The following is a 26,493-nucleotide window of genomic DNA, read 5'->3' as shown; positions in this document are numbered from 1 at the left end:
TATCTCCATCTGTCTTGCTTCACTGACTCACAGCAGTCTGAGGACACTGTCCAGACTCCACTTTAATTTTCAAGGACATTACTAATTTTAGATGAAGAAAGGCCCAAGAACAAGGCTGTTTGCAAGTACCCTGGGCAGAAGAACCATTCTGCACCAGCATGGTGATCTGTCAAATGGCTTAATGAGCATTCATTGTCTTTATTAGCTGTATTATTTCTAAATGAGCTTTAGTGTGGCTATGCATAGGGTTGTACCTATTAACTTTTCTAAAGTTTGTCCTTGTTTAATCTAGTTATTTCCATGATGCAAATGGAAAAAGTGAATTGGTCAGAGGAAAGAGATTCTGAATTCTACATTTCACAAGCAAATTTTTAGCCTTTTCTCGTTTGCTTGCCGCTCCCTGATGTGGAAGGTAATAAAAGCATCAGAAGACACGTAAAGTTAGGTATAGAACTGCCTCCATTAAGACAACTCCCCCTTCCAACTTTTCAAAATTAGGTTTAGGTTAGATACAGATCTGGAGCCAAACTTTGTGGCTTGGATCTGCTGGTATCTGCAATATCCCAAACCAGAGTTAAGACCCCAGAACTTTCAAGAAAGTTTGCTTAGAGCTGATGTCTAATCCCATGTCCTTTGAGTCAGTGGCAGAAAACCTGCTGACTTCAAAGGGTGAAGATTTCATACATGAACTTCATGGCTCTGAGCCATTTCTAATCAAAGAAACAAAACCCACCAGAAGGCTTATACAACATTCTCCACAGGGCTGTCTTGATGCAGCGAAGCACATAAAAATGTGCTTAATCTTAGCATAACTTTGAACTTAAAGCATGGGTTTCAGTACTTGAAACAAAGTAGTATGTACTATTTAGTACTGAATTAGTTGTGCAGCTTATGCCTCTTTATGATCGTCTTTTTTTTTTTAATTGCGTTTTGTTAACTAATTCTTTTTTCATCATGAAGCACAAGGAATAGAGCAGCCAGCTTTGCAGAAGGCATTTTGTATTCTGGGGTGCTTGATTTGGGCTGCAACCAGCTTCACTAACTGGTCTGGTAACTCCCTCTACTCCATCTGCCAGCTGGGGCCCCACTTTACTCACTTTGTAGACATTACCTTTTGCGAGAGTTTCCCCTTAGCTGAAGACAGCTTACTTTTTTTTTTTTTTTTCATTTTGTGGATTTGCTGCTGTCTTAGATAAAGCTTAGTGTGCCATATTTGAGCACATTCAGCTTTGCTCTGCAGCCCTATGAAAGCTTCTTTGGTAAGCTATTGTGTAAATTGGTGTGTTTTACTTGTATACAGAGGCTCTGAAAACTGAAAGGAGCTGTCTGGTGCCTGTGGATGCTCGCCCTTGGAATCACGGAGCTGAACCACAGGAAGAGTTGTAGGAAAAATCCTATTATTTGCTTCACTTCTAAAGTAAATAGGCAATGAAATGTGCACTTAGGTTCCTGCTGTGCTGTTTTGTTTCCAATCAGGATGAGGATGAAGAGGCTGAAGAAGAAAGGAATGGAGTCCTGGCAGCAGTTGCTAACAGTTGCAGTGCCTCTGACAATATGAACAAAATTGATTCAAACAAGAGCAGCAAAACCAGCATCGATGGCAAAAAGGAGAGAAGTAAACACAGTGGATGTAGTTCACCAATGTCAGTAATGAAAAGACTTTTCTGTATCTTTGATTGTTTCCACGTTAAAAATCCTTACCACATAGACAACTATGCCAGATTTTCTTTCCCGTTATCATTCATCATAATTAATGTATTTTATTGGGTATATTATTTGTATTTCTAAATATTTTAAAATTAAAACTGTCATGGTTTAAAGGTTAGAAAGTGGATACAGTAGGGAAGTTGCAGTAGAATGGGAAAGCTGCCTTAGGATAAAGGGATATGAGGGGACATGCTGTCTTTTCAAGCATTTATGCCAACTTTCTCGTTAACTCACTTTTCCACTATTAAATGGCTGTCATCTGAAATTGACTTTCCTTTTAGCATGCATGTCCCATATTATACTACTAGTCAATGGACATTAAATCCTTTTTAATATTTTAATGGTCAACTTTGTAAAATAAAAGCTATATTATAGTTGTTTCTGAACTGTGTTGAATATGTTGAAAAATAAAGACATCGAAGTGTTGTTTTCCTGATATACTTTCAGTATTCAATTCCATCTAGCTTTATCAATAATACATAAGTTTTCCACATTATACATGAAAATGTGTAATTGCAGGTTAACGTATTTTTGCTTCATAGAAAGAAACAGTTTTGAAGGTGTGGGCTACCAACACCAACCAAACAATATGCACAAATTTGTAAGACTGCAAATATGTATCGAGACTCTTCCCTAAGTCTTTACACAGAACTCCCATAGGCATCACTGGCTTTTCTGAATACATGCATGGCAGAATATGGAAATGGACTGGAGCCAAGAAAGTTTAGATCCAAAGAATTGTTTTCCCCAAGTAAAGAAAATTTTAGATGCTGGCCAATCCTTAGTGGAATATGGCCATTGATGCTGAAGTTTGTACTCTGCACTCTGCTCAGTTACAACTGCCTGGGTAACTACTATGCAGAGGAAAATTTTGATATGCTTCATTTTCAGCTTAGCAAATTCTGCTTCAGTCAGTTGCCATTAAAAATTTTGTGTAAAGATGAAAAGCCTTACTTCCTGAACTGACAAGAAAACCCCTAGGGTACACAATAACTCTCGATGAGAAAAGGGAAGGTTTTACACAGATAAACTTACGACCCACATTACAGAATGGTTACACCTGATGAAAAATGATCGCAGTCTTTCTGAGTGTTGACTTCACTGACAAATGTTACAAAAGTTATTGATCTGGCAACTTGTTTCCTGTACTGCAGTTTGGAAGTTTAGAAGCACGTGTTGCACTTTTACCATAATGAAGGCACGGGTTGCATGTGTATGCAACCTTTGAGGTCCCTTCCAAGCCAAGCCATTCTATGATTCTGTGTATACGTATAGATGCGTATGTGTGCAACTTAAACTGTATACTGTGACATTTACGATGATATGCAACACTGCATATGTAGAAATACATTAGAAATCCTCCATAACATTAATACTCTTTGACTTAGCTTCTTGGCAGTATGCTGCCTGTGAAGGTGAACACTATTACAAGAAGAAAGTGTAAAATATTAGTGTGAGTTTGATTTGCCCTCCCTTGCAGCAAAATCCATAAAAGGTGTAAGAAACAATATGTATTTTGTACTTTTCTTTAAATCGTTCTGCTATTGCAGATTTAATCTTAAACTTTGTATTCAGAAACAGATTTTGTGAGTTTTGCTTTTTGTTTATTTTGGAAATGAGTTGTAAAACTGGATTTTGAGATGTTTTTCCAGTTCTTTCCACCATAAAATTCACAGGAAGCATAAGTAGAGCTCTGAATTTAGTTTCCTAAATTTGAAGTTTACATTGACCCTGAATATTTTTAAATAGCTCATGCATATGGTACAAATTATCTGTTGTGTTAACACTAAATTTAGGATTAACATTTACTACAGTTGTAAAGTAAGCATTGTAGTTTCCAATAAATTTAGAGATAATTCATCTTTTGGTGGTTTCTTAACAGAACAGTAAATTATTATGAAAATAAAATCCTTTGTTGAGCTATGTCTTTCAATACCACAATATATATATTTTTGGAGATTTTAGACATTTGAAGGTATTAGCCCTTGCTGATTTTTCACTTTGTCAATTATTTGTTGTCTTTCTCAGAGTCAGCTATATTTTAGGTAAGCATCATGCAGCCTACTTAGTGGGATGCTGGTAGGGTTGTTATGACTGTATCTGAAATATTCCACCTAAATCAAAAGGGACATACTAAAAAGATGACGTTTTGGAACAGGCATTCACTAACTCATAAACCAAGGTGGCACTTCAAATAAGTATAGAAAATTTGTTTTAACGTACAGTTAAACAACTAAATGCCCTATCTGAACTCTCCAGTTAACACATATTGAAAGCACAAGACAAGGGCATCCCATCCATCTGTTGGTCTGAGTAGCCATATTCAGCACCATGGCCACCTTTATGAACAGTGCAGCAGTAACCTACATAGCTCTGTTCCTTTCATTGCAAGTCTCTTCATTGTTTGTGATAGTTATTTTAAAAGAACGGTTGTGTCTTTTGAGGTGGGAAAATGTATTAAAAGAAATAACGTCCCACATTTTCACCCTGCAATTCAAAAATAAATTTAAAAGGGATTAGAGATTAAAGAAAGCATACATCATAGTAAAGCCAGTGACAGAAGAAGAAATAGAAAGATGTAGACCTTCTGCTTTCCACTAACAGTTCTTGCCAGTGGCATAGTGCAGCAGAGTGCCAGAAACACCACTGGGGTTATAATGTGGAGAGGCTACTGAAGAACTGACGCTGCTAGTACAATTCACTGTATGCAGCGGTAGATGGAGCTAATTAACTACTCTTCATGATTGAATGAGCAAACGTAAATGGCAAATGCTAGTTAAGGACTCTAGAGAAAAGCTATTAGAAACTGACATTTGTACTATGGTAACTAGGTCACGTTTTCAGTAACAGATTAATTAAAATCAGACAAAACAATGTAGTCAGGTAGACTGCTGAGGACTTCTGTTTTTCGCTCTGAAGTTCAGGCTTAAACCCAGAGTGCCATTTCCATCATTTTAACCACCTAAATCAGTAACATATTCTGCCAACGTGTGAAGTAACATCGCAACCACAGTATCTTGTGTTTGATGCCTGACTTTTCTATCCTTAGGTTGAGGTTTTCTCCTGCAGGTTATAATGATTCAAATCAAAGTATTACGATATCTCAGTGTTTCAAGACAGGCAGACTAGTGGCAGTACCTATGATTTTCTCATCAATATTTAAAAATCCTAAATAAATATTCACAGGTAATTTGTGGGCACACTGCTAAGAGTTGACACAAGCATCAAATTAATCATAAAAGCCAGTTCAAATCTTTAGGAGAAGTTTCTCTTGAAGATTTTTTTGCTGAAGTTTGCTGGGTTTGCTGAAGTGGTGGGAAACGAATCATGGGGAGTCTTCTGGGCTGATTAAAGATGTCACTGCAAGAACAAGCTCTCTCAACCTGAGTGCTGAAGACTGGGATGGACTCTGCTCACTGTAGTAGGGAACTGGGTGCTCAACAGTGTTTGTAGCTGATAGGCTTGACATGAGTTTGAAGACTGTAATGGATTTGCCATTACTTCATATATTATTATACTTATATAACTTCATAATTAATACCAGGGCGCAGTTTAATCATATTGCCAGTTTCAGCTTTTTATCAGTTTTCATCTGGAGCCATTTTTCTTTCCTAGTCTCATCTAGCAGTCAAACTTTCCATCCTCAGAGAGAGACGGATTTTAGGGGTATTTCAGTCTCCTGATGTGAATTTACTCATATAATTTGGGTTCTGGGTTTGCTTTCAAACTGGAATGGACTCTATTTTCCTATTCCAGATGAAACAGCTAAAGCTTCAGAAGACAAAAAAAAAAAAAAAAAATTTAGCACCATCACACGTGCACACAAACCACAGCCCTGATTAATTTTCAAATTCTGCTCTGCATCTGAATTTAATCCAGATTTAACCACTAGATAACTTCATCTGTATTAATGAACAAACAGTTGATGATGCTTTCCTTGCTATAGCAGGTTTTGGAACCTAGACAGTAGAAAGATATGATAGCAGTTTTATTTGATTTCTCAGAAAGGAGAGGAATCTCACTATGCTGGTTTAAAGGCAGATCAGGAATGGATCCAGAATCTCATAGCTCTAGCTCTACCTGAGGCTTAGCTGCTTTGCAAGCACAACAAGCTGGCAAAGTTAGGGGAACAAAAAAGAATAAAATAAAAAAAAAAGAATAAAATGGATTTCAAGCCTGAATTACACGGCATTATATTCTCAGTTTGCATGTCCCTGACCCTGATGCTATTGTTAATGATGCTACTATAAACATCACATTCCAGAAACAGCAACAAACTGGCCAGTGTGGGGAAAGCTGGCATTGCATCCACTGACATGTACTTGGAAGATGCAAAAGAAGGGATTGCCTCCTCTCTCTTTTTTTTTTCCTTTTTTTTTTCTTTTTTTTTTGTTTCTTTTTTTTGTTTCTTTTTTTCCCCAGTTTCTTTAAGAGTCATTTCACTCAATCCACTTCCAGTTTTGCTTTGTCAGGCAGCTGCTTTGGATGAATGCCACTACAAGACAGACCGCCTGCGTCTTCCTTTACCTCTTCCAGAGGTCCACAGTCTCTTTAGTAATATTTTCTCCCCAGAATCAACATCAAAATATTACTGGATATGCACATTCAGGAATGGAAACTATCAATATTTTCCATTCATGCCCACAGTTGATTCATCCTTCATCTGGCTTTACCCACACAGCTTCTTTCACAAATGGCATTGATGCAATTTTGACCATCTCAGTGCTTCTCCATAGCAAAAGACCTGTTTCCATCCCAAGTTCTTTCTGGCTTAATCCTTGTCCCGTTGTTAAACCAATGATCTCCCTACTGAGGATCATGGATAAGTTTCCAAGAAAAATGGTCACATAACCATTACATGACTGTGGACCAAACGTTCAGCATTTTATCTGCCCATCTGTTCACCATCTCCTGCTATCTGTTCTTTTGGCCATTAAAGAAGGAATGAAGAGGAATCATTTAACAGTGCATTAGTCTCTTCTAAGGAAACCTTCTGTATGTTTCTATGCATTTAAATACTAGTCCATTAGACTCATATGCTGAACTAGCTATGCATGTAGCTAATTTAGTCCTAATCAAAGTGATCTCCATTCACAGCAATATGGTTTTGACTATATCTAGTGGATACAACTGTCCTTTCCTGAGACAATTTCTTTCCTTGTGAAGAAAACTAGATCTATAAGAACAGCTTCCACCCTACATTATTGGTCTGTGAGTTGGCCATAGGGATTTAGTCCAATCTTTGTGATAGTTTATAAGGCTTGCCTTGACAACCCTTCAGTGCATTTCTGACAAGTAGTGACAGTGTTGGTCTCTCAAAATAGCATAATCTTCAAAATAATAATATAGCAGATTAAGGTCTGTGAGTAGCTAAATATAAGCTGAACAGAAAGATGATGTTCATCACAGAAAATGAATAAGATATTGAGCATAATTTCATCATCTTTCCCCATCGTTCTTTATCATTGTGTAAGTGATCAGGTATCATTCCCAGTACTTTCTGAGGTTCTTTCATAATGAAAGGTTCAGAGATCCTACTGATCCTACTTTTCTTTTAAAAGAAAAATCTGAAATATGATGTGCAAATACTCTAAAGTCTTTGAAGTCTGAGGCTTCTTATGTTTCAGGATAGTTTTAATTCTGCTGAATAACCTCTTTACACACTGCTGGTCAACTTTTTGCTAATCCTGATAAGTAAGAACTGATAACTCTAGAGATTTCCATACATTTCCGTAAAGCTTCCCATATGAATGCCAAATACATAGCAGACTCTGCATCATTTCAAACTTCATGTGCTCACAGATGCTGGGATCTTATTTCAGGTGGAACAAATGGCCAGACTCAAAAATGCAGACTCCTTGTTCTGTCACTGTACTTCCCAGCGTATTCCAGCTGCTGGGTAAAGCCTCACTAAGGGTTTTTGAAAATGAAGAAATAACAACATCCATCATGGTAGAGATTTTTTTTTTTTTTCCAGTTGATCAGTCTCTCTATGCACCTCCAGCCAAAAACATTGTAAGAGACCAAAAGGGAGAGACAATTCCTTTATTTCCACCCGAATATCCTATTTTGTGATGTGCTACTTCTGGTCCAATAATTTCAAAGCTGTATTTGCCTTGGGTTGCCATGTATTACTTTGGAGTCTTTGGACAGTATTGTACCTTTGTTTCTATAACCCAGCTATTGGTTACCTTTTCCATAAGAAAGTGCACATAATGGAAAGAACTGGATTTCTCTTATTGTCAGATTACTCGAATTAATATGCAACTTTTTACCACTAGAACCAAAACGTGCCTTGGTATCTTCCACATATCTGCATAAGCCTCTATTTAGTTCTAGCATTTCCCTTCACTGAAGGCTGTACATTGTTTTTGATAATGTCAGGTCTTCAGATGCACTGCTGTGCTGTATAAAAGTTAACAGAGGGACAAGCCAAAATCATCAATTTTAATGATATTTCAACATCATTCTTGTCTTGTGTCATTCCTGTGTGCACTGCAGCCATCAATCTGTGTTTGTCTAAAATGGTCTGTGCCAGAGCCTTAAATGTAGAGAGAGCTGAAGAGGCTAATCTGTTACAGTTTGACAAGGTCTAGCTTCATCTGGCAATCCAGTGTGGCTGAATGCATCTGGTGAATTGTGCATCCACTTTCTCAGATCCAAATTGCTCTGTTAGCTTTCATGACCCTCTTATCTCTTTGCTGTCTCTGTCCATCCTGGCTTCCTTATCATATAATAGGATTTTGTTTGTATCTTCCAATTTTATCTCTATTGGCTTTCAACATGCGCGATGCTGAGAATGTATGCTGGTGGGTAAATCTCCCTCTCTGGAGGTGGGTGCTGGTAGCAGCAGGGTGACTTACGCTAAAATGTACCACCTCATCCGCAGTGCAGGGCTCTCTTTAGTCATGGCTGCTGGCCACTCTTGTCTTGGTTCATTTCTCGTGTGAACCACTACCCACATCAAGGGGAACCTCTACCCAAAGTTCTGCCTACCTAGGGCCCTCTACAAATGGCTTCAGAGACTTAAGTACATGGGATGAAAAGTGCATAAGGCCAGATATATTGATATATCTGCCCACTGGTCTATGCTACCTAGTTTTTTGAACCCATTGTTATATTTTCACCAAATGTGATGAAAGAATAGAAGTCCCTGAGACAGGATGTTCTTAGGAGCTTTATGAAAGGAGATGTCCAGGTCAGAGAGACATCTGACTGCTTCCCCACTGCAAAAAAGACAGCATGAGCTCAAACCCTTTTAGATCCCAGAGAATACACACTAAAGAGAGCACATCTAAATGTCTTAAACGTGGGGAAAGCTTCAGTGACAATTTACATCTTCTAGACTTGAGAGTCAGTCAACACAGAAACACATATCTGGAGAAAATCAGGCTTCATTTGCTCTAACATTCATGAACAGTTTTTCCTCTCTGGTCTTCAGAGACTGAATGTGAGGCAAAGGGACAGAGGCAATGCTCCCTTTGCTTCTTTCCTAAATTACAGAGGGAGTTAGAATTTATGTTTTCAGCCTGTCCTGTGTGAGAAAACTGTACAAACGATGCTGCTATTACTATAGGAAAATATTTATGTCACTATTCTCCCCCCATTTTCCTTATTCTTTCACCTTTTTAAATGCTCTCTTTTAGTATTAGACTATTTTTTTTCCCCAGCTGAATTTAAATCTCTCTTGTTGACATGAATTGAATAAAAACCCAGCCTTCCTCCTTCACTTCGCACCCTGGATGGCCTCACTGAATTTAAGCTGGAGCATACGAGGGGAAGAAGTTACTGGAAGAAGTGTCTTTACTTTTGTAAGACAGAAAAATTAAAGCATTTTTTTTAATTCTTTTTTTTAGCTGAAACAAATTTGTTGTATTAACCTCTCTAACATTTTATGTATTTATAATCCTGAGTAAAGTCCAGGTCATAGGAATTTTACAGAAGATATTTTATTTAGAACCTGAAAAATAAAATAATGATCAGAAGAGGGTGCTCTCAGCTCATGCTGTTTTGCTATTGTTTTGAGCATTTTTTTGGAAGTCTGCAGAATTTTCTTTCCTCTCTGTTGAGATTAATAAACTTTTTTTTTTTTTTCCAAAATATTTTTCTGTGGATTTTCACTAAAAAGTTTGTCCTTTGTACTGCACCATGTGTAAAATATAGGTTCAAGTCTTCAATTAATTCTAGATTTTTTATATCCTTTGAATGTTTTCTGTAACATGAACTTGCTCCATTTGGGCTTAAGCTTTAAAGTTATGTTCATATTCTCATGCAGTCACTCTGGTGACAGTAATATTTACAGGAACTGAATTTCTAACACCCACAACAGTGCTGTGGAAAACTTAAAATTTCAAAATTCCAATAACATTTGCATTTTTCTCTAGGCATGAAAAAGGAACAATAACATATAACCGAAGTGATCAATTTCCAATTATTGAAATATCCAAAATATCAAAGTATTCACAAACACGTGATTACTTAATCTTTAGAGAAGAATTTAATGACGTCTTAGTGCTGCCAATAATGAGTTTTTAAAACTTGATTGAGCAAAGCTTTTAAGCACAGAGTTCTCTTCAAGGAGTATGGTACATCAGAAAATACTGGATATTTGATAAATTTTATTGTGTCGATGTCACAGATAAAAATAAGCTTTATAAAAGTTCATTGATAAATGCATGTGGCGTCTTCATTATTTGGAGAGCTAGTCTTTTGAGGTGATGAAACTTTACTAAATGCTCAGCACTAGGACACACGAATAACACAGCTCTAATACTCAACATTTGAAGACTCGGCTTGCTTGTAGCAGAGGGCAAGTTCAGGTAGGAGGAAGGCACCCTATGTTAGCTGGTACAATGGAGCACTTAGCCCTGGTGCAGTCTGCTCATGGAAGAGACCTCCCTCACTCTGATTCTCCACTATTTCACTTTTTCTAACAATACTTGCACTTACAAAGTACTGTGTAGCCATTTTTTTTTTTTTAACAGGCACATACGAAAACTGCCTGGAGGTGGAGGCTCACGTTTCTTGTATTTAACAGCAGTGATTGAAGTGACTTGTAAAAGGACTCTTGCTGTGAGTCTGTGTGCGTACATGTATCTATATATGTCTATATATATGTACAAATGTTTCTTGGAAAAGCATGTTTTTATGGGTTGGTTCCTTTTGCACTTAAGAGACTGTATTTCAATAATGAGCATCATCAACTGTCAGATCAAAAACCAAAGCAAGTAATAAACAGGGCTCCTGCAGGTCCGTGTGCAGAGAGAAGCTGCTCCCCAGAGCAGCCTTTTGGGAAAGAATTAAGGAAACAAGCAGAAGAGAAAATAGGCTCCCTGCTTCACTGAGTGTTTAAATTGGTGGGAAAATGGCTGATATTTGCCAGGACTCTGAATAAGGAAAACCTCTCTTCCACCATTTTAGATGTAGGTTTATGCTGTTTGCTGTTTCTCAGAAGAAAGGGAAGAAATGAAAGTGAGACAGCAGCAAGCACAAAAACAAGAGCAGTTTTCTTATGAAATGTTTATCTGGAAGCACCATATAACAAAGGAGGTAACCTGTCACTTCTCTTCTAATGATTTCCATTGAAGTGCCTGTTGTTCACGCACTCTTCAACATGACAGGTTAAAAATGAAGGAACCACATAGCTGGGCAGCGCTGTCCCTGCTGCAGGGAGAGATTATTTCTGTGCTCACATGGATTACAGTAAAATGGGATTCAAAGGCATGTCAGAGAAAAAAACACACATGAATTATTGGGTATCCACCACATACTGAAGAAGGAAGACCAAAGACTGTAGGTTGCTCCTGTAGCTGCTTAGGATGAGAGAGTGTCTGGAGGACCACAGAAGAGGGTGCATTAAAAAGTCATAGGAAAAAGCAGAAACTGAGCCATCAGGTCAGCAGTAACTAGTACGAGTAGAAAGGCAGTACGTACCCTCTAATCACACTGATTGTGAAGGAGACAGTAGCATGCAGAGAGCAATTGCAGAGGGATGTTCACAAAATCATATCTGACCGCTCTGAGACTTGGACAGGGAGAACAGATATTAGTGATCTGCACTGCAGCTAAAACACTGCAATGCAGGCAGGAGAATTGTTTTACCCTTAAGATCCAGCAAGTATTACAAATACAATTGTGTATATAGTATGACCTGAGAGATGGTAACACACTGGTTCCATTGCTGCCTAAAAATTCAGATTTGTCTAAGCGACTATTCAGATGTTAACATCAATCACTCAGTTTCTAAATGCCTGGAGGAAAACTAGTAGAGGTGTAATGAGAACCCCACAAGATGACACTTTGGAAAACATCAATCTATTTCACCAAATTCCAAGGTAACTTTCCACCCCAAATGGGATTACTGTAATAAAGAAGGGGAAGATTATCCCATCCCAGAACACTACCATTTCCCTCTCTGAATGCCTTTGCAGCTGATGAGATGTAAACTGAACAAAAGAAGAACCTGAAGTTTTGATTTTCATCAGATTTTACTTGACAAACCAGCATAAGGAGCCCTGTAGCCTAACAGATTGAGATTTTGGATACTTCTGTGCTAGTCCTCCTGATAACTGTTAGTGTGCTTTAATTTTCAGCTGGAAGTTCTTCACCTTCCACATGAAAGTCCTTCGTCTGATAATGCAAGCTGTTATCAGCAGCTATATGTTACTCTTTGAATAAGAGAATAGATTTTTCTAGTAGGACTTTGGGGATTCTAGTCTTCTGCATTTGGGAAAAGGATCTGGCCCCATCTTAAGGCCCCATTTCTTTGACTCTGTGGTGATCTTTATTATCAGGGCAAGTGAAGGCACAAAGAAATGTGTTTGTAAAAAGTTATATAGTGATGATATGTTTGCTTTTTATTAACACCATTTTCTATTCAGAAATATTTCAAATCCAGAGAGACTCAGTGTATCATTACAAGCTCTGAATCACAGCTTTTTGGATGTGGAAGGCCAACAAAGGTGAATATATTATGTAAAGCAATTAGCTACAAACTATTCTGTGTTAAAAAAAACTTTCTTGTATTTAAAGCAAATTTAAATCAACTGTCTCAGATAAATCCACATAGTTTTTATAGTTCAGTGGAAAAAGATAATTGCTTTTCACAGGGAGTCATCCTAATATTTTTTCTGTTTGATACCTCAGTCTGCGAAGAACCAGCTGAATTATGCTATTTCTGAAAATATCTAAGGACGATGGGCTGTTTTTTATAGGTCACAACAAATAATTTATATTCAATACTTCTGCTTTGGTTTGTCTCTACCTCCACCAGCACTTTCAGAGCCAGCAAATGAGCTGTGAATAGATGCTCCTCTGGCCCCAATATCTGAAGGAGCAGCAAGCTGTAAATTGTCACGGCTGCATGTATTCTTAGACATTCACATTTGTTGCTTGCATTGTTATTTTGCCTGCCCCTGAAAACCTGACCTGATTATATGTACAAGAGTAGATCTCTGTCTATAGCCTATTGCTATTCAGCTAATGATTTAACCACACATAATTTTTGTTTAGCTTTATTGTTCACTAATAAATACTTTATTGTTCATAAAAATCCATGGTCTGAAAGCTGTTACTAAGCCTGACTTACCTGCATTGATTAGCAATGATTTTACATTAAAAAAAAAAAGGAAGAAGAAGAAAAGAAAAGATCACCAGTGTATTTATTGCATGGATACTTAAGGATATGCTGATTATAGATACACAATCAGTTGTAATTGTTACACAGATGCTTAAATTGGTTATTCTGTCAGGCTAGTATAAAGATCTACATTTACTTCTCAACTTTTAGGTCAATCCTTAATCAGTCATTTTTAAGTGACCAGCCCTTTTCTGCAAGTGGGGTACCACAGAACAGCTAGAAAGTATCCTGCTACTTTGAATAGCCTGCATCAGTGCTTCTCAGGGAGAGTCTGGAACTCTGACGAAAATATAAGCAAGAAAATTGGAGAAATCCTACAAAAGACTTTGGAATATAATACATTTAAAAAATCAGCATGGATTTCTGCAGTAAAACTAAACCCAAGAATATATGACTGATCCTGCACCCTTCACCCCTTGTTGGTGAAGTCTGTGGGGATTCATCTCAGATATTTTAAATAGAAAAAAATGAAACTGTAAAAACAACAGCAATTTGGTTTTTGATTTAAAACAGGCATTTGTACGTGCTGTTTTTCTTTTCTCCAACAACAACAAAAAAATAAAATGAATATTTTATAGTTAAAATGCATTTATGTGTAAAGAACCACAAAGTTATTTCCTCATTGCAATGACTATAATTGTATTGCTTCAGATAACCCACAGACGTCTCTATAGGACAGAGAACTATTCAGTACCATGTGAATTCAATCCTTTTCAGAATAATCACAGCTGGTGGATAGGGAATAAATTACTGAATGAAGGTTTGCAAAACCCTGCCCTATACTGACACAGCAATTTCAGCTATTCATGGGGTTAGTTCTGGGAGTCTCTTTATCAAGTAAGATATTTGATCTGGAAAGACTTTTCAACAATCCTGTTTTTAAGAGTGTAAGTGTGCTTCTTGTTTCACTTTTGAGGTATATTTAAGGTCTATGTCTTTAATGCTGACTTTATGAAGACTAAGAATCTGTATGTGATGAACTTCAGGGTTGAAGGTTGATCCCTACAATTAGATGTTTTGCTCAAATAGGTGGATTTAAAATATACTTGCTGTTTACATGCAAGTAGTTCTCTGGAAATCTTGTCTGTGAGAGAACTATACCTGTTTGAGTCTATTGCCACGTGAGACAAGTAAAAAGCAAACTTGTATTTTTAGTTTATTAGTAAAAGCAGTATCTAATACTGATAATGCCTGTGTAGACTGGAGAATTAAAAGGACTAAAGCCAAGAGCTTTAGCTGTTTCCATTCTTCAGGTTCTACAGAATTAATATGTCCTCTCTTCTGCCCTGATATATTAGTTTTACATGAGTTGAATGCCTCTGAAAATTAGTCATCAAAATAAAACATAACACTTTGTATTTCATATTATTTTTAATTACTGGGTATGCTATACCTGGCTGTAATCAGGTGCGAAGCAGGTCCTGAAACCTTATGACTAATATCTAAGAAAAGGCCTATGGAAAAATATTGAAGGACAACTTGATTTCTCAGCAGCTATCATCTACAGGCATTGTATTTTGAACCCAACTCTGCGGGTGTGCCAAGAACAAGTCAGTTTCCAGAGCTCTAATGTGCTATCCTACCTATGGCTGAGCTGGACTTTTGGCTGTATCTCCCCCTCTGCTGCACTGGGTGGGCTTTGGGAGGGAAATGGCAAAGGTGTAAACAACAGTGTTGTGCAACCGAGTGGTGGACCCAGCCACGACCCTCTCGCAGAGGCTTTGTCTAGCTGGATAAAGCAGAGGCAGGGGGGAAACACAGGAGGAGGGGGGAGAAAAAAAAAGGTTAAGAAATGTTGAACCAAGGTATATGTGAACAATACTTTAGGAATAATGCTTAAAAAGGCAAAAATGTACCGTAGATGGTATAAGTGTATTTCATTTATTTGTGTTGTAGCATTTTATGCTACTTCTCTGGCAGGCGTCCAGTAATTCTGTGAGTCTTAGAGAAAGGCTGACAGAAAGATGATGCTGTGGGGATTTCAATCTTACTGATTTATAGTCTTGGTTATGCTGCTTGGTTAGTGGATCATTATTTCTTACAAATGACAAGTTGCAGAAGCAAGTAATATTTTTGTCTGAATTTCAACCTTGATTTAGAATGCATGCTCACTTAGTATTTTGTGGCTATTAATGTTTTAATTGTCAGTACTTTAAAAATAAACAATAACAACGGAGAAATAGAACAACAAAGCAAACAAAGAAAAGCAGGGGTTCTGTGCGATGGATCCCATTTAGGAGGTACTAGCCTGGGGAGACACCCAGACCACACCACAGCTAGCTTGTCGGTCAGGGAAAGTGCTGCCCTTGCCACCTAGCCCAGACAGCATGGACAAAGGCTCCAAACGATGTTGCCCCTCCTGGGCTAGAGTCCAGACTGCAAACAGCCCTAATAAGCAAAAAGTGGTGTACTGTTGTTAGTTACGCATAGACAGATGCGAATTTAATTTAGGGGTTTCTTGCACTCAAAAGAGGAACTTAAAATTTCCTTTTCTCAGGAAATAAAGTAGTATTGTTTTGCAATTAGACCCATGAATTGCTTTCTTAGCTTCCTTCTCTGGATATTTCTTGCTTCTGAAGTTGGCATTGTAGGCTTAGCTGTCCCTTCCAGCTGAGGTCAGGTTGGTGCTGCAGTGTGTGTAAGGGGTGTTTGGACTGACACTTCTTGGTGCCCATCTGGCAGTGAAGGAGCAGTGTAGCAGAGCTTTTTTGGACTGAATCTCAGATTTGCTTTCCTCTTCCTCCTGTGCCAAATTAGGTACAGGACATGCTTCTTCCAATGCTTCATGAATGCAGTTTCCAAATGCCAATTAGCTACTAAAGAGAAGAATTTAATGCTCTTTTGTTCAGTCACTGGGTGGAGGAATCATCTCTTTTTCAGATGGGGAGAAATGAGATGATGTCCAGTAGGTTACACAGGGAGCCAAGGCTCTGAGGAGAAGGGGTAGATTTGCAGGAAGGCCTGCGTAAAGAAGGGTTTGGACCACTGATACATGTCATTGTTCTTATTCACTTGTATGAACATATTTGATGCACACTGAGTTAGAGACTTGGATTTCTCTTTGCAGCCCATCTTAGTGTTAATGAGCAAATAATTCTTACAGGGTGTTTACTGTATCCTATTTAAATAATCTTCTAATGCATGTAACTCAGTGCATTTACTGAGCCAATAAAGATCATCCTCTTTATTGAAAATCACTGAGTTTAATAACATCACAGAAAAATGCCAAGAATTTTGCTTATTACATTCCAAACTTTTCAAATATTATTTCTCATACCAGTCATTCAAAAGTTAGCCTTAGTCACAGGAAATGTGGTAAATAGTAATATAAGGAAAAATATGACTGATTATGTCACACTCCGTGTTATTTGCAGGCTAAGTGCCTGATTGAATTTCCAACGGGGCTAACGAAAATATTTGTTTGACTTCAATTAAAGTTTCATCAGGCTCTCAAGCCACCAAGCAAATTAAACTATGTGGAAGGAGTATGTTAATGTGAATGGGCAATCTCTTGCTTACACTTCTGAAGTTTAAAGCCTGAAAAAAGACAGAGGTTACTAAATCATTCTGATAGACAGAAGCCAAAATAATCTGTCAGAATTTGTTTTTCCAGATAACTAATAGTGATAAATAGAAAAGTTTGAACTGGTCTCAGTAGAAAAAAAAATCTGTAAGAAATATATCTCCTTACTTTTCAAATTACAAATTATGACAACCTGTTAGCATAAAAGATCTATGTACATCATTGCAGTAATTCACAGAGTATCTGCAGCGATAGAGCAAGTTTCTTATCAAAACTGATATTAAGGATCTACTATTTTTATAGCAACATTGTCACTATGGGTCTTTTTGGTCTGAATATTCTGTGTAGTTTTATATATATTGCAATGTATAAGCTATTATGAGATGGCTGAAAAAAACGCATTATTATTTTGAAACCATGCAACCCCCAGGAAGTAAACACTATACTAACCTTTTCAATTAACTTATTTTTTTTAATCCCAAACTGAATGTATCACTTCATTTTTAAGTAGAAGAGAGTCTAAAGACTCTTCTCCAAATCTGAAACATAAAGGGGCTATACCAAGGACAAGATTATTGATTTTTGTGCAACCTTATGAATTTATGAGAATGCTTTTACGTATTTTTCAGTTAAAAACATGGGGAGGAAAAAGGCTTAATCAGAATTTTTGTGCAAGTATTTTTTGCAAAGCTACATCTCCATCTGGCATTTTTGATCTGGATTTTTCTTAACTTCTACATTTGGGAGGATAATTAATTAATTTATTTTGACAGCAGAATATTCCCCCTAATCTACCATATTTCCAAATTATACCAGACATATGGCTTCTGTGTCATCAGCTCTTGATGCCTGTTCTTGGTTACTTGAGCTGGAATGGGGTCTCAAAAACCTCTTCTAATCTTTCCAGAAGGTACAGCTTTGGGACCCATGCCAGTACCTGGCAGCACAGTGCTGATTAAATCAGATGAACTCTATACTGAAACTAACAAAACCAAGACACCAGTGAGGAGGACGAAGCAGGTAGTCACCTTCTGTAGTCCAGTTTCCACCTGCTCCCACCTTGGGTTTTCTGTTCCGATTCCATGGAGACGAAGACTTCCTGACAGCTGCAGAACGCTTACTTTCTATATTAGAAAAGGTTTTCATAGTAACTATGTTTGTAAGACTGGACTATGCAAGTGAGGAACACTAACTAATTGCCTCTGAAGACAACTGAGAAAGCTTTTGGCAAGTAAGATTTTTCTTCCATAGGTAGGCTTAGCACCCTTTTCACTCATGTGCAGAGACTGACATGAGGAGAGCCTTACTGTAAAGGATTCTGTATGACCCAAAGACTTGTGTGTATGGCTTACTTTGAATTAATTTCCCAAATGCACTGCTTATCATGAGGTGTTCTCAATAGAAACCTTCATAAGCCTTGTCTTAGCACTTCTTGATTCCTGTGTGCACAAATGCATTGACAACATGAGTCAGTGCCATGTGTCTCACTTGTTCTGAAACTCTTCTCTTTTATCTGTCTTTTACCCAATTATATTAATAGTGGTGGAGATGCTACTTAATGTGTTTCTGTACTCAAATTCTATGTAATTTTTTGCCTCTGTACTAAAGTGAATAATTGGCCTTTTTTTAATCTATAATGCCCAATAATATGTTCCATTGTTAAATGTCTGTGTTAGTCTCCAAAAGCTAATTAACCCACTAGTGAGCTCTTTGAGGAAATTAAGGCTGCAAGGCATTTCTTCAACCTTGACAGAACGCTGAGAAGTAGCATTTGGGTAACCATTCATGTATAACTGATGCAAAAGTTATATACTTGAGTATCTGGAGGAGACACGTCTGCCTATTTCAGCTTGAAAGACATGAAATAATTTCATTTCTTGGATCCGCTCAGGCTGGCAACATTTCATATTAACTCATTAGATTTAGTCTTTGGAATTTCCAAAGGATGAACAATAATGCAGTGACATTTACTGGAGGACTGGGAAATCCAGGTATCCTGCATCAAGAGGTGAAAGGATATTAAAGGAAAGTTAGACTTTCCTCACAGGTTTCCACCTTCGTAGGTTTAAGTCACCACCTCTTTTGCAATTAAGTGTGAATACCTAATTATAGCATGTTTCAGAGGTGTGTGATCTTCATGAAATAATTTAGAGGCTCGATTTTTCATTAGTATCTTGTCATTTTCAGAAATAACAGTTCATTAAAGTTCAGTAGAATGACCTAATCTATCATTTTGCAAAACGATGACTATTTTGATAGCTTTGGGCATTAATTGTGTTTGTGATGTCCTTTCATTTACCAGTAACAAGAAACTATTCCGTTGGTCTGTGGACTTTTCACATGGAGTCACCATGCAACTTCTACTAGAATGAGTGCACAATGGGTGCTCTGTGAACAATATGTGATTACTGTTTAGAGTGCTCGAAGGAATCTAGCTCAAAGATCAGTCTTCAAGCAATTAATTGTTGTGTGCATGCAAGAAGGACTTGAGGGGTTATGTCACTTTTTTCATCTGAAATAGTCAAACTAACAGGAAAACAAGCTGCAGATTGAAAATTTCTTTGACGATCTGTTTAAATATTAGTTATGCAGGTATGTACACCATCCAAGGGCATATGAGTGTAGTTCACTGTGAAATGTGTGACTTCAGTTCATAATGTTCATGACTACTTAATTTCAGAATAATTGCAAATGTGTTGTTTCCTCTCTGCCTCCTCCAATTAATCAATCCTTAGCATGTTTGTTGAGAAAGCTTATTGGGAAAATACCAGAATCTCCTCTAGGTTTTCCCATGTTCAGGAAAGTCGATGGTAGCATATCACAGGATGTCTTTCGGCTTCAGTGATTAAATTTAGAATTCCTGAAGTAATTGCTTTTGTTTCTGCTTTAAAGGCCAGAGTAAAAATAAGCAATGAAACCTCTCTTCTATTTACATAAACAACAGATGATCAGGCATAGGAGTACTCTTGACGGTACAGCCCTAATGAATTTACAAAACCAGTGTTTTTGAAGTATTCCACTGAGAAATTTTAAAGATGAAGTAAATTTCAAGGATTTGTGTAAACCTGTTTTAATGCTGATCTGTGACTTTTAAATTCATGAGATCTGGAACAAACTTACCCAGCACTTGGTAATCATAGTTTTCAACAAATAAGCTTACATAGGAACATAGCAAATGTAGGTGAAAATAAGACCTCTCATGACATGAAACCTATTCAGAAAGGTTAAACTATCTTAAATTGTCCTGTTTTTGTTATTGTCTAGGGACGTATACCTGGGCAGTCACAGCAGAACTGCTGAAGTTTCTGTGCCCTGAGGAACATGGAAAATGTAGAGTAAAGCTAAGAATAAAACAGTGTTTCTCCATGTTCAGTCCACCCTCCTATTGCATTCACTGGATAACTATTATTACAAAATGTTGTGGGTAAACTGTTATTTTTCCTTCCTGAATTCAGTATCCTTAAGAGAAATTAATAAACTTGATAAATCCCCTGCTGTCGTGGTCCCCGTCCCCCCCCCCCCCCCAGGAAAGGGGTGGGGTGGGAGACAGGACCCAGCAAACCAACCCAAACTCCAGTAACACTTACCCCTGTCCCTGTGTGTTAATGCTATTTGAGGGTTGGCTGTCCGTATACCTAAAGTTCAAACCACAGATGCTCAGTTCAATTTCTGGAGAAACCACAGCAAACTTTGTACAGTGAACTTCTTGTATGGCATTAGGGCTTCATGCTATTTCTGTTATTTGGCAGGATTAGTTCTATGGGATTGCTGTTTCCTTCATATTGTATTTTCCACATTCTTGCTGACTATACACATAGATGTCTGCGTGCTCTCTCTCTCTCTCTCTCTCTCTCTCTCTCTCTCTCTCTCATAAAAATAGAAAATGTCCTCCATGAGTTTTAAAATAAATAATACTTTAAAACAAGTTAGAGTTGTCAAAATATATGGAACTTGCTTCAGCTGACATAAATTGTGGTTTAGCTTATAAACAGTGAGGCAACTGAGTTGGCATATCTTTATCTAATCTGAAATACGCTTATTAAGCATGGGAGAGGAGATAATTGTTGCTATGGGGTCAGAAGGTCTTTAGGAGAGAAAGGGGCAGCAGAGCTGTCAGTGAAAAGAAGAATGGCTCCAGTCTTTTGTGTTTGGGTAAACTCTTTTCCATGATATATGTACTCTAGCAATGGAAACAAGGGTATCCAAATCTGCCCATTATGGTTAGCAAATGCATAGCTTGTTTGCAATTTTTTTAAATCACTAGATGGAGGTATTATAAATGAAACAATTTGGTATAAATGCTAGTTTCTTATTAAACTTACACCCTGTTTCTGGTAGCAAAATATACTATAGTTACAATGAAAACGTAAGTTCCTACTATTTCTTAATTGATAAATTATATAGATTGTGTTACTGTGTATGAAACCTTTACCTTCCATATGGATTTCATAGCCAACGACAATACAATTGCACATATATAAGAAGCTAATGTAATTTTGATAGTTTCATAAAATTAAGAAAAATGCTAATTATATTTAATTGCAACAGCCATGTAAATACAAAGTTCTGATATAACAGCAACCTAGCATTTTTGAGCAGTAGGAATTGTGTATAAAACATAATCAGAGGCATAAAGGTGACATGTTACGTCTCGGAACGGAATCTTGTTACTTGATACTGTTAGTTGGTTCAAATGGGTACGCAAACCTCCAGGAAGTACACCACTGGTGAGTCACTACTGCAGTGGAGAATGGTGATTGCCTGCTGAAGGGTACCTGGCAGCTGAATTGCTTTAATATGTGTGGTGTGTGTGTGGTGGTGTTGTTGTTGATGTTTGTTTTATAAATCACAGCAAGTCTCATGGAATTTTCTGTTTGTCTTGTGACAAGGGTGAACCCAGGTATCAGTGAACGTTTTGGTCCCTGGCATCCTGCAATCAGTGCACATCACAGAAGCGATCCCTGTTGAGAAAATGACTCATGCTACTTAGTTTTGCCTCACACTTTAACATGGTTTTAGTCACCCCTTCCAGTTACAATTATATAAATATATATATATATTTTTTTTCTGAGAATTCTTCTTCACACTTCTATAGCCAAAAGGTATACTAGTTGCCTTGCTTTACATGGAGAGGGGCAAGCGGTGAAATCCTATGGAGCAAAACTACCTTTATACTCATCATAACTAGGATTTTCATGCAAATTCCTATCTGCAAAGAACATACATGCTAATTTTGCACAGAGTGCAGCAACATAGAAAGTTTCTGTAGGACAAAACAAAGTTAAAAGATATCAGAGTGGTTTAATTTAGACATATTTTTCATGTGCTCATATCCTTTACAAAAAATCTTGCAAAACAAATCTTTAGCAAATCCCCCCCCCACCCCCCAACGAGGGAACAGATTTTGAGGGGACAGAGTAAAAGGGCAGAGGCCTGGCCCAGTCCCAGTTGTACTGCATAGATGGAAAGCTAGAGAGAAAAATAAGGTCCTTGCTGGATTACATTTCCAATGGCTAACATTTTTACATCTGGAGCCAGATTATCAAGTCAGATTTCAGTCCTGGGAGAGTTTTTGCCCACAAAGCCCACCCACTCACAAGAATGGCTTCGAATGTAAAAGCCAACTGAAATCTCAAGCTGTCAGTGGTACACAAAGCAACCTGTAGGTCTTCCCTTCATCTGCGATTCTAATCTGCAATGTAAAATTGACCCTTCAGCTACACTCATGCACTTAGAATGTTGTTTTATCTGACGCTCTGTGCTATAGCATGAACAGAAGTTAAAAAAACCTATGGGTTATTTTACTACTTTATCCATACAGAAATAGCAAACCATTACTTTTTGTTAAGTACAGAAGCAGTACCCTGGCTTTCTATTCATATTTGCAATAAAATTAGAAATACTTTTCTGGAAAGAGCTTGAAAAGATATTAATTTTAAGAGATTATAGGACAGCTCTGGTCTTCTTCAACAGGAGACAGAATAATAAACAGACATAACTCCCCTTTCACAAATGCACTCGCTGGCTATCATTTTTAAACTCTGTTGATGGAGCAATTCCTATTCTATTTCCAGCATCCCAAAGAGCAATGACGTACAGCACTCACTACAGTGCTCCTCACATCAGGAATAAAAGGAATAAGAGCAAATAAGTGAGCATGGATAGACTTTCCATTGCTCCCATTTTCTAAAGAAAATCATTTTTCTCTCTTATGATCTGCCCCTGCACACAGCTGATAGATGAATTCTTCCCCACACTTTAGCTGAACCATCTGTGTTAGTAAGGTTTGCAAGAGAGCCCTGTTCAGCCACTAAGTAATAGTGCTGGCCAAAAAAATATGCTTGGCTTTCATGAAATATTTTTTATCTAACTTCTCTATTTCTATTAGCTCTTGGAGCATCACATTTTGTACTCTGTAAGCTGTATAAACTATTTCAGCTCTACCAGCTCTAAGAGTTACTGAAGACCTGTCAAAGACTTGACTTTGAATAAGGAATTAGATTTTTCAACGTTTCTGAATTTTCTGTACTCTGCAGGGATTCTAGAAGAACTAGATAATTGTATTGTAAAACTCTAAACGTTTCATTTTGGACTATGCATGAGTATTTTATGTTACATATTTTCAGTGTATCCAAATTATTTGCTATGCTTTTAATGCTATGTTTTCTTTTCAAAAGAACTTAAAATTTGAACATTAAGCTGATAATTAGAATGTTCCTTTCAGGGCACTAAACACATTTTTGTCTGGCATGCTTTACAGTGAGTCCACTGTATATGACATTGTCTCAGTACAAGGCTCACCCTGTCTTGTCTTCCTGATTAATTAGAAACAGATTGTAGCCAGAGTTTTGACTGGTGGAAAGTGATTGTTACACAGCCAGGGACAAATGATTTTCCCACAGAGTCATTCCAGCATTCTAAAGCCAAGTTTAAAAATATCACGGCATTTTAATATTTACATTCATCATTGAAAAAAAATGAACACATGGAAGAGACTGTAAGATATGGTATAACAACAGCCATTGTTCACTTTATGGCACTGTACAGAAGCTGATCTAATTCTTCAGTTGTTACAGCTGGCAAACAACCAGTCTCAGGGCCAAACTCTTGCAGCATCTGTGTATAACCATCCAGTACAAAATTGGCAGTGCAATACAGTTATATAGGCAGGAAACTGTTTATGCCCTGTTATTTTCTATATGGTTTCCTATATAATGCTTGGGATCATAATTTTAGAAGCTCCTCTCAGAACCACACTGGGGGGGGGGGCGCGGGGAACAGCCTCCCCACATCTGTCTTTTCGTTGTTTATACATTCAGTCGCTCCCCATGAGAAGAAAAATTTGTAAGAGTGTTTCATTTTTGTATTACTTCCTCTTGTTTTTATTTCTGTTTGTGTTTATATTTATTTATACAGAGGCGGAAGAAATGTTCTTAGCTTTCTTCGGCGCTAGGAGCAATCCTTCCATCCTGGGAGCAGTTATCCTTCATCCAAGAGGAGCTTCACTTCTACTTTTTCCTCCTGGAAGGAGACTGTGGCCTGATCTTCATGGTGAGTTGCATGGAGACAGAGTAAAGCTTTTGATTAGATCATTCTTTTCTTCCTAGATTTACAAGGAAAACTTTTAGATTTTTCTGGCTATAGATCCAGAAGCCCTAGAGATAAGGAAAAAACTTGTATTAAACATACCAGGTTACTTATGTGACCATCATCAGGTCTGTAGGCTTCATCTAAACTCCAGAGCAGATGTGTCCCATGAGTCCTGCTGCCTTGGTTCCTAGGCTGCCTGTTAATGAGGGTACAGAACTGCACCTTGATCCCTTTCCTTGCCTTTTCTGGGAAGCCAGGGCACACAGAGAACAAAGCGTGCTCTGCAGGTATTGTAACAACCAAGAGACGAGCCAACATCTGGAGTTAGGGGTACTCTGGGATCTCACAGGTTACACACGCCCATAGGAGCCCTTGTTTATTTTTCCTTCATAAGAGAAAAATACAAATTTCCCAGCAGTGTCTCAAACTACACTCAGATATATGTTCTGGCTGCTGGACACCAAGTGGACTAGGTCTGTAATATAAATGTTCAGCTGCAGGGAAAATTTCTCCTTGGTTGCTTAGACCAGATCAAATGGCCTATATCATTCAAGTTAGGTACCATAATTGCTAGGGAATGTTTATTAAAAATGTAATTGATATGCCTATTATGAGTAGAATTCAGGATGTGAATAATCTCATAATCTGCTCCATTTTCACTGCAGCTTCTTATGTTAAGTTTTTTTTGACCATTGCTTCAATCGCTACATTCTCAGGACAAAAACTCTTCACCAGGATTATACGTTTCATAAGAAATAATATAATTCTGAAGAGTCCTAAAAAAGGGCAGTTTATTAAATGATTTTATAATTTCCTCCTTTTTAACCCCATTGCCTAACGTTTATTTAAAAGATAGTTGACATTATTTTTAAAAAGCTTTGAAAGGGGCAGATACATTCTTAGTTTGTTGTAGCATCTAATGCCCTGAAATTCATGGATATTTGTGTCTCGGTATGATAGCTATATATTGTAGTGGATCAGTCACAAATGGGGATATATAAGAAAAACAGAACACTAACGTGTTGTAGAACATAAAATAAAGACCTTTACTCCTGAAATTCCTCATACATGTCTAAAATATCAAGTGAGGTATTTCTGGGGCTGCATATCTTTGGTGCTTATTTGGACTAAAATTTTCCAGTGCAACTGAGAAATCTCTTACTACATATAAAAATAATTAAAAATATATGTATGTGGCACTTAACAGAGGTATATTTTGTTCTTTTAGTTTTAAAAACACTTTGTTTAAATATGTTGCAGTACTCTGGAGTAGATGCTTGTCAGTTAAATTAAAAGCATTTTGTAGCTGGCACTTGTGTTATGCTGACAAGCAGCTACAAAGAATAGTATGTTTGCACAGCAATTGCTGAAATTATTTGAGAAAGACTGCACCTTTCTCCATCAGGTAACAGAAACGTCAACTTCATTTGAAAAAAAAAACACATCATGAAAGGAAGTTTATAAAGATATATTTCTATGTTTGACACTTTCATCAGGTTTTGGACCAAGTCCCTCGGCTGTACCCCTGGTGGAAAGATTACATCCTGTTCTGTGACTTTCAAATCTCAAATGCAGATGTGCCATTCCTTAGAAACATCACAGGAGTTATTTGCTCAGAGAGAATCAAATTTGTGTGAATTAAGTCAAACAGGACCATAAGTATGCATGATGAACCATATGTTTGCCTAAAGAAATGCTGAATCAAGTGAACGAATGTTTTCACAAATAAATGTGTACACAAATGACATATCATACACATCATTAACAGAGATATTATGAATCCCTTCTAAAATCCAATCCCTTTTTCTATCCATAAACTGGAGAACCAACTTAATTAAACTGTAGTAAGTTACTTTCCACTGAAAATCAGTTATGAATACATCCTTCTGCCACAGGTTTCAGAAAAATGAGCCCTGAACTGTCACATAAGCCTTTGATTAGGAAAAGTAAATACACATACACACTAAAACTAAAACAGACTTAGCTTTTTTATAAGCTTTTATAGTCTCATCAAAAATACAGAAGCAACAGCTGG

General features: G+C 37.4%; 1 protein-coding gene and 1 long non-coding RNA gene across 11 annotated transcripts in view; both read left to right on the top strand.

Moving 5' to 3' along the window:
* The window catches only part of LOC310902173 (gamma-aminobutyric acid receptor subunit pi-like), a 47,087-nt gene extending 44,944 nt beyond the window's left edge, over positions 1–2,143 (top strand). For all 7 annotated transcript variants that reach the window (XM_083843246.1, XM_083843247.1, XM_083843251.1 and 4 more), the window contains one exon: positions 1,477–2,143. In XM_083843246.1, coding sequence (XP_083699372.1) covers positions 1,477–1,788 — 312 coding nt within the window. In that variant the 3' untranslated portion in view covers positions 1,789–2,143. The remainder of the gene's footprint in view (positions 1–1,476) is intronic.
* Positions 2,144–14,117: 11,974 nt separating this feature from the next.
* LOC310902333 lies at positions 14,118–26,203 on the top strand. 4 transcript variants are annotated; one of them, XR_014586637.1, is made up of 5 exons: positions 14,118–14,232; positions 17,776–18,095; positions 19,171–19,460; positions 24,287–24,419; positions 25,955–26,203. It is a non-coding gene; the product is annotated as an uncharacterized lncRNA (long non-coding RNA). The 4 variants fall into 4 exon arrangements; XR_014586638.1 differs by having other exon boundaries at positions 17,776–18,099; XR_014586639.1 differs by having other exon boundaries at positions 17,776–18,119.
* Positions 26,204–26,493: the final 290 nt, after the last annotated feature.

Source organism: Anser anser, assembly GCF_964211835.1.
Source record: "Anser anser genome assembly, chromosome: 7".
Taxonomy (NCBI): Eukaryota; Metazoa; Chordata; class Aves; order Anseriformes; family Anatidae; genus Anser; species Anser anser.
This window is presented reverse-complemented; position numbering and strand designations above follow the sequence as displayed.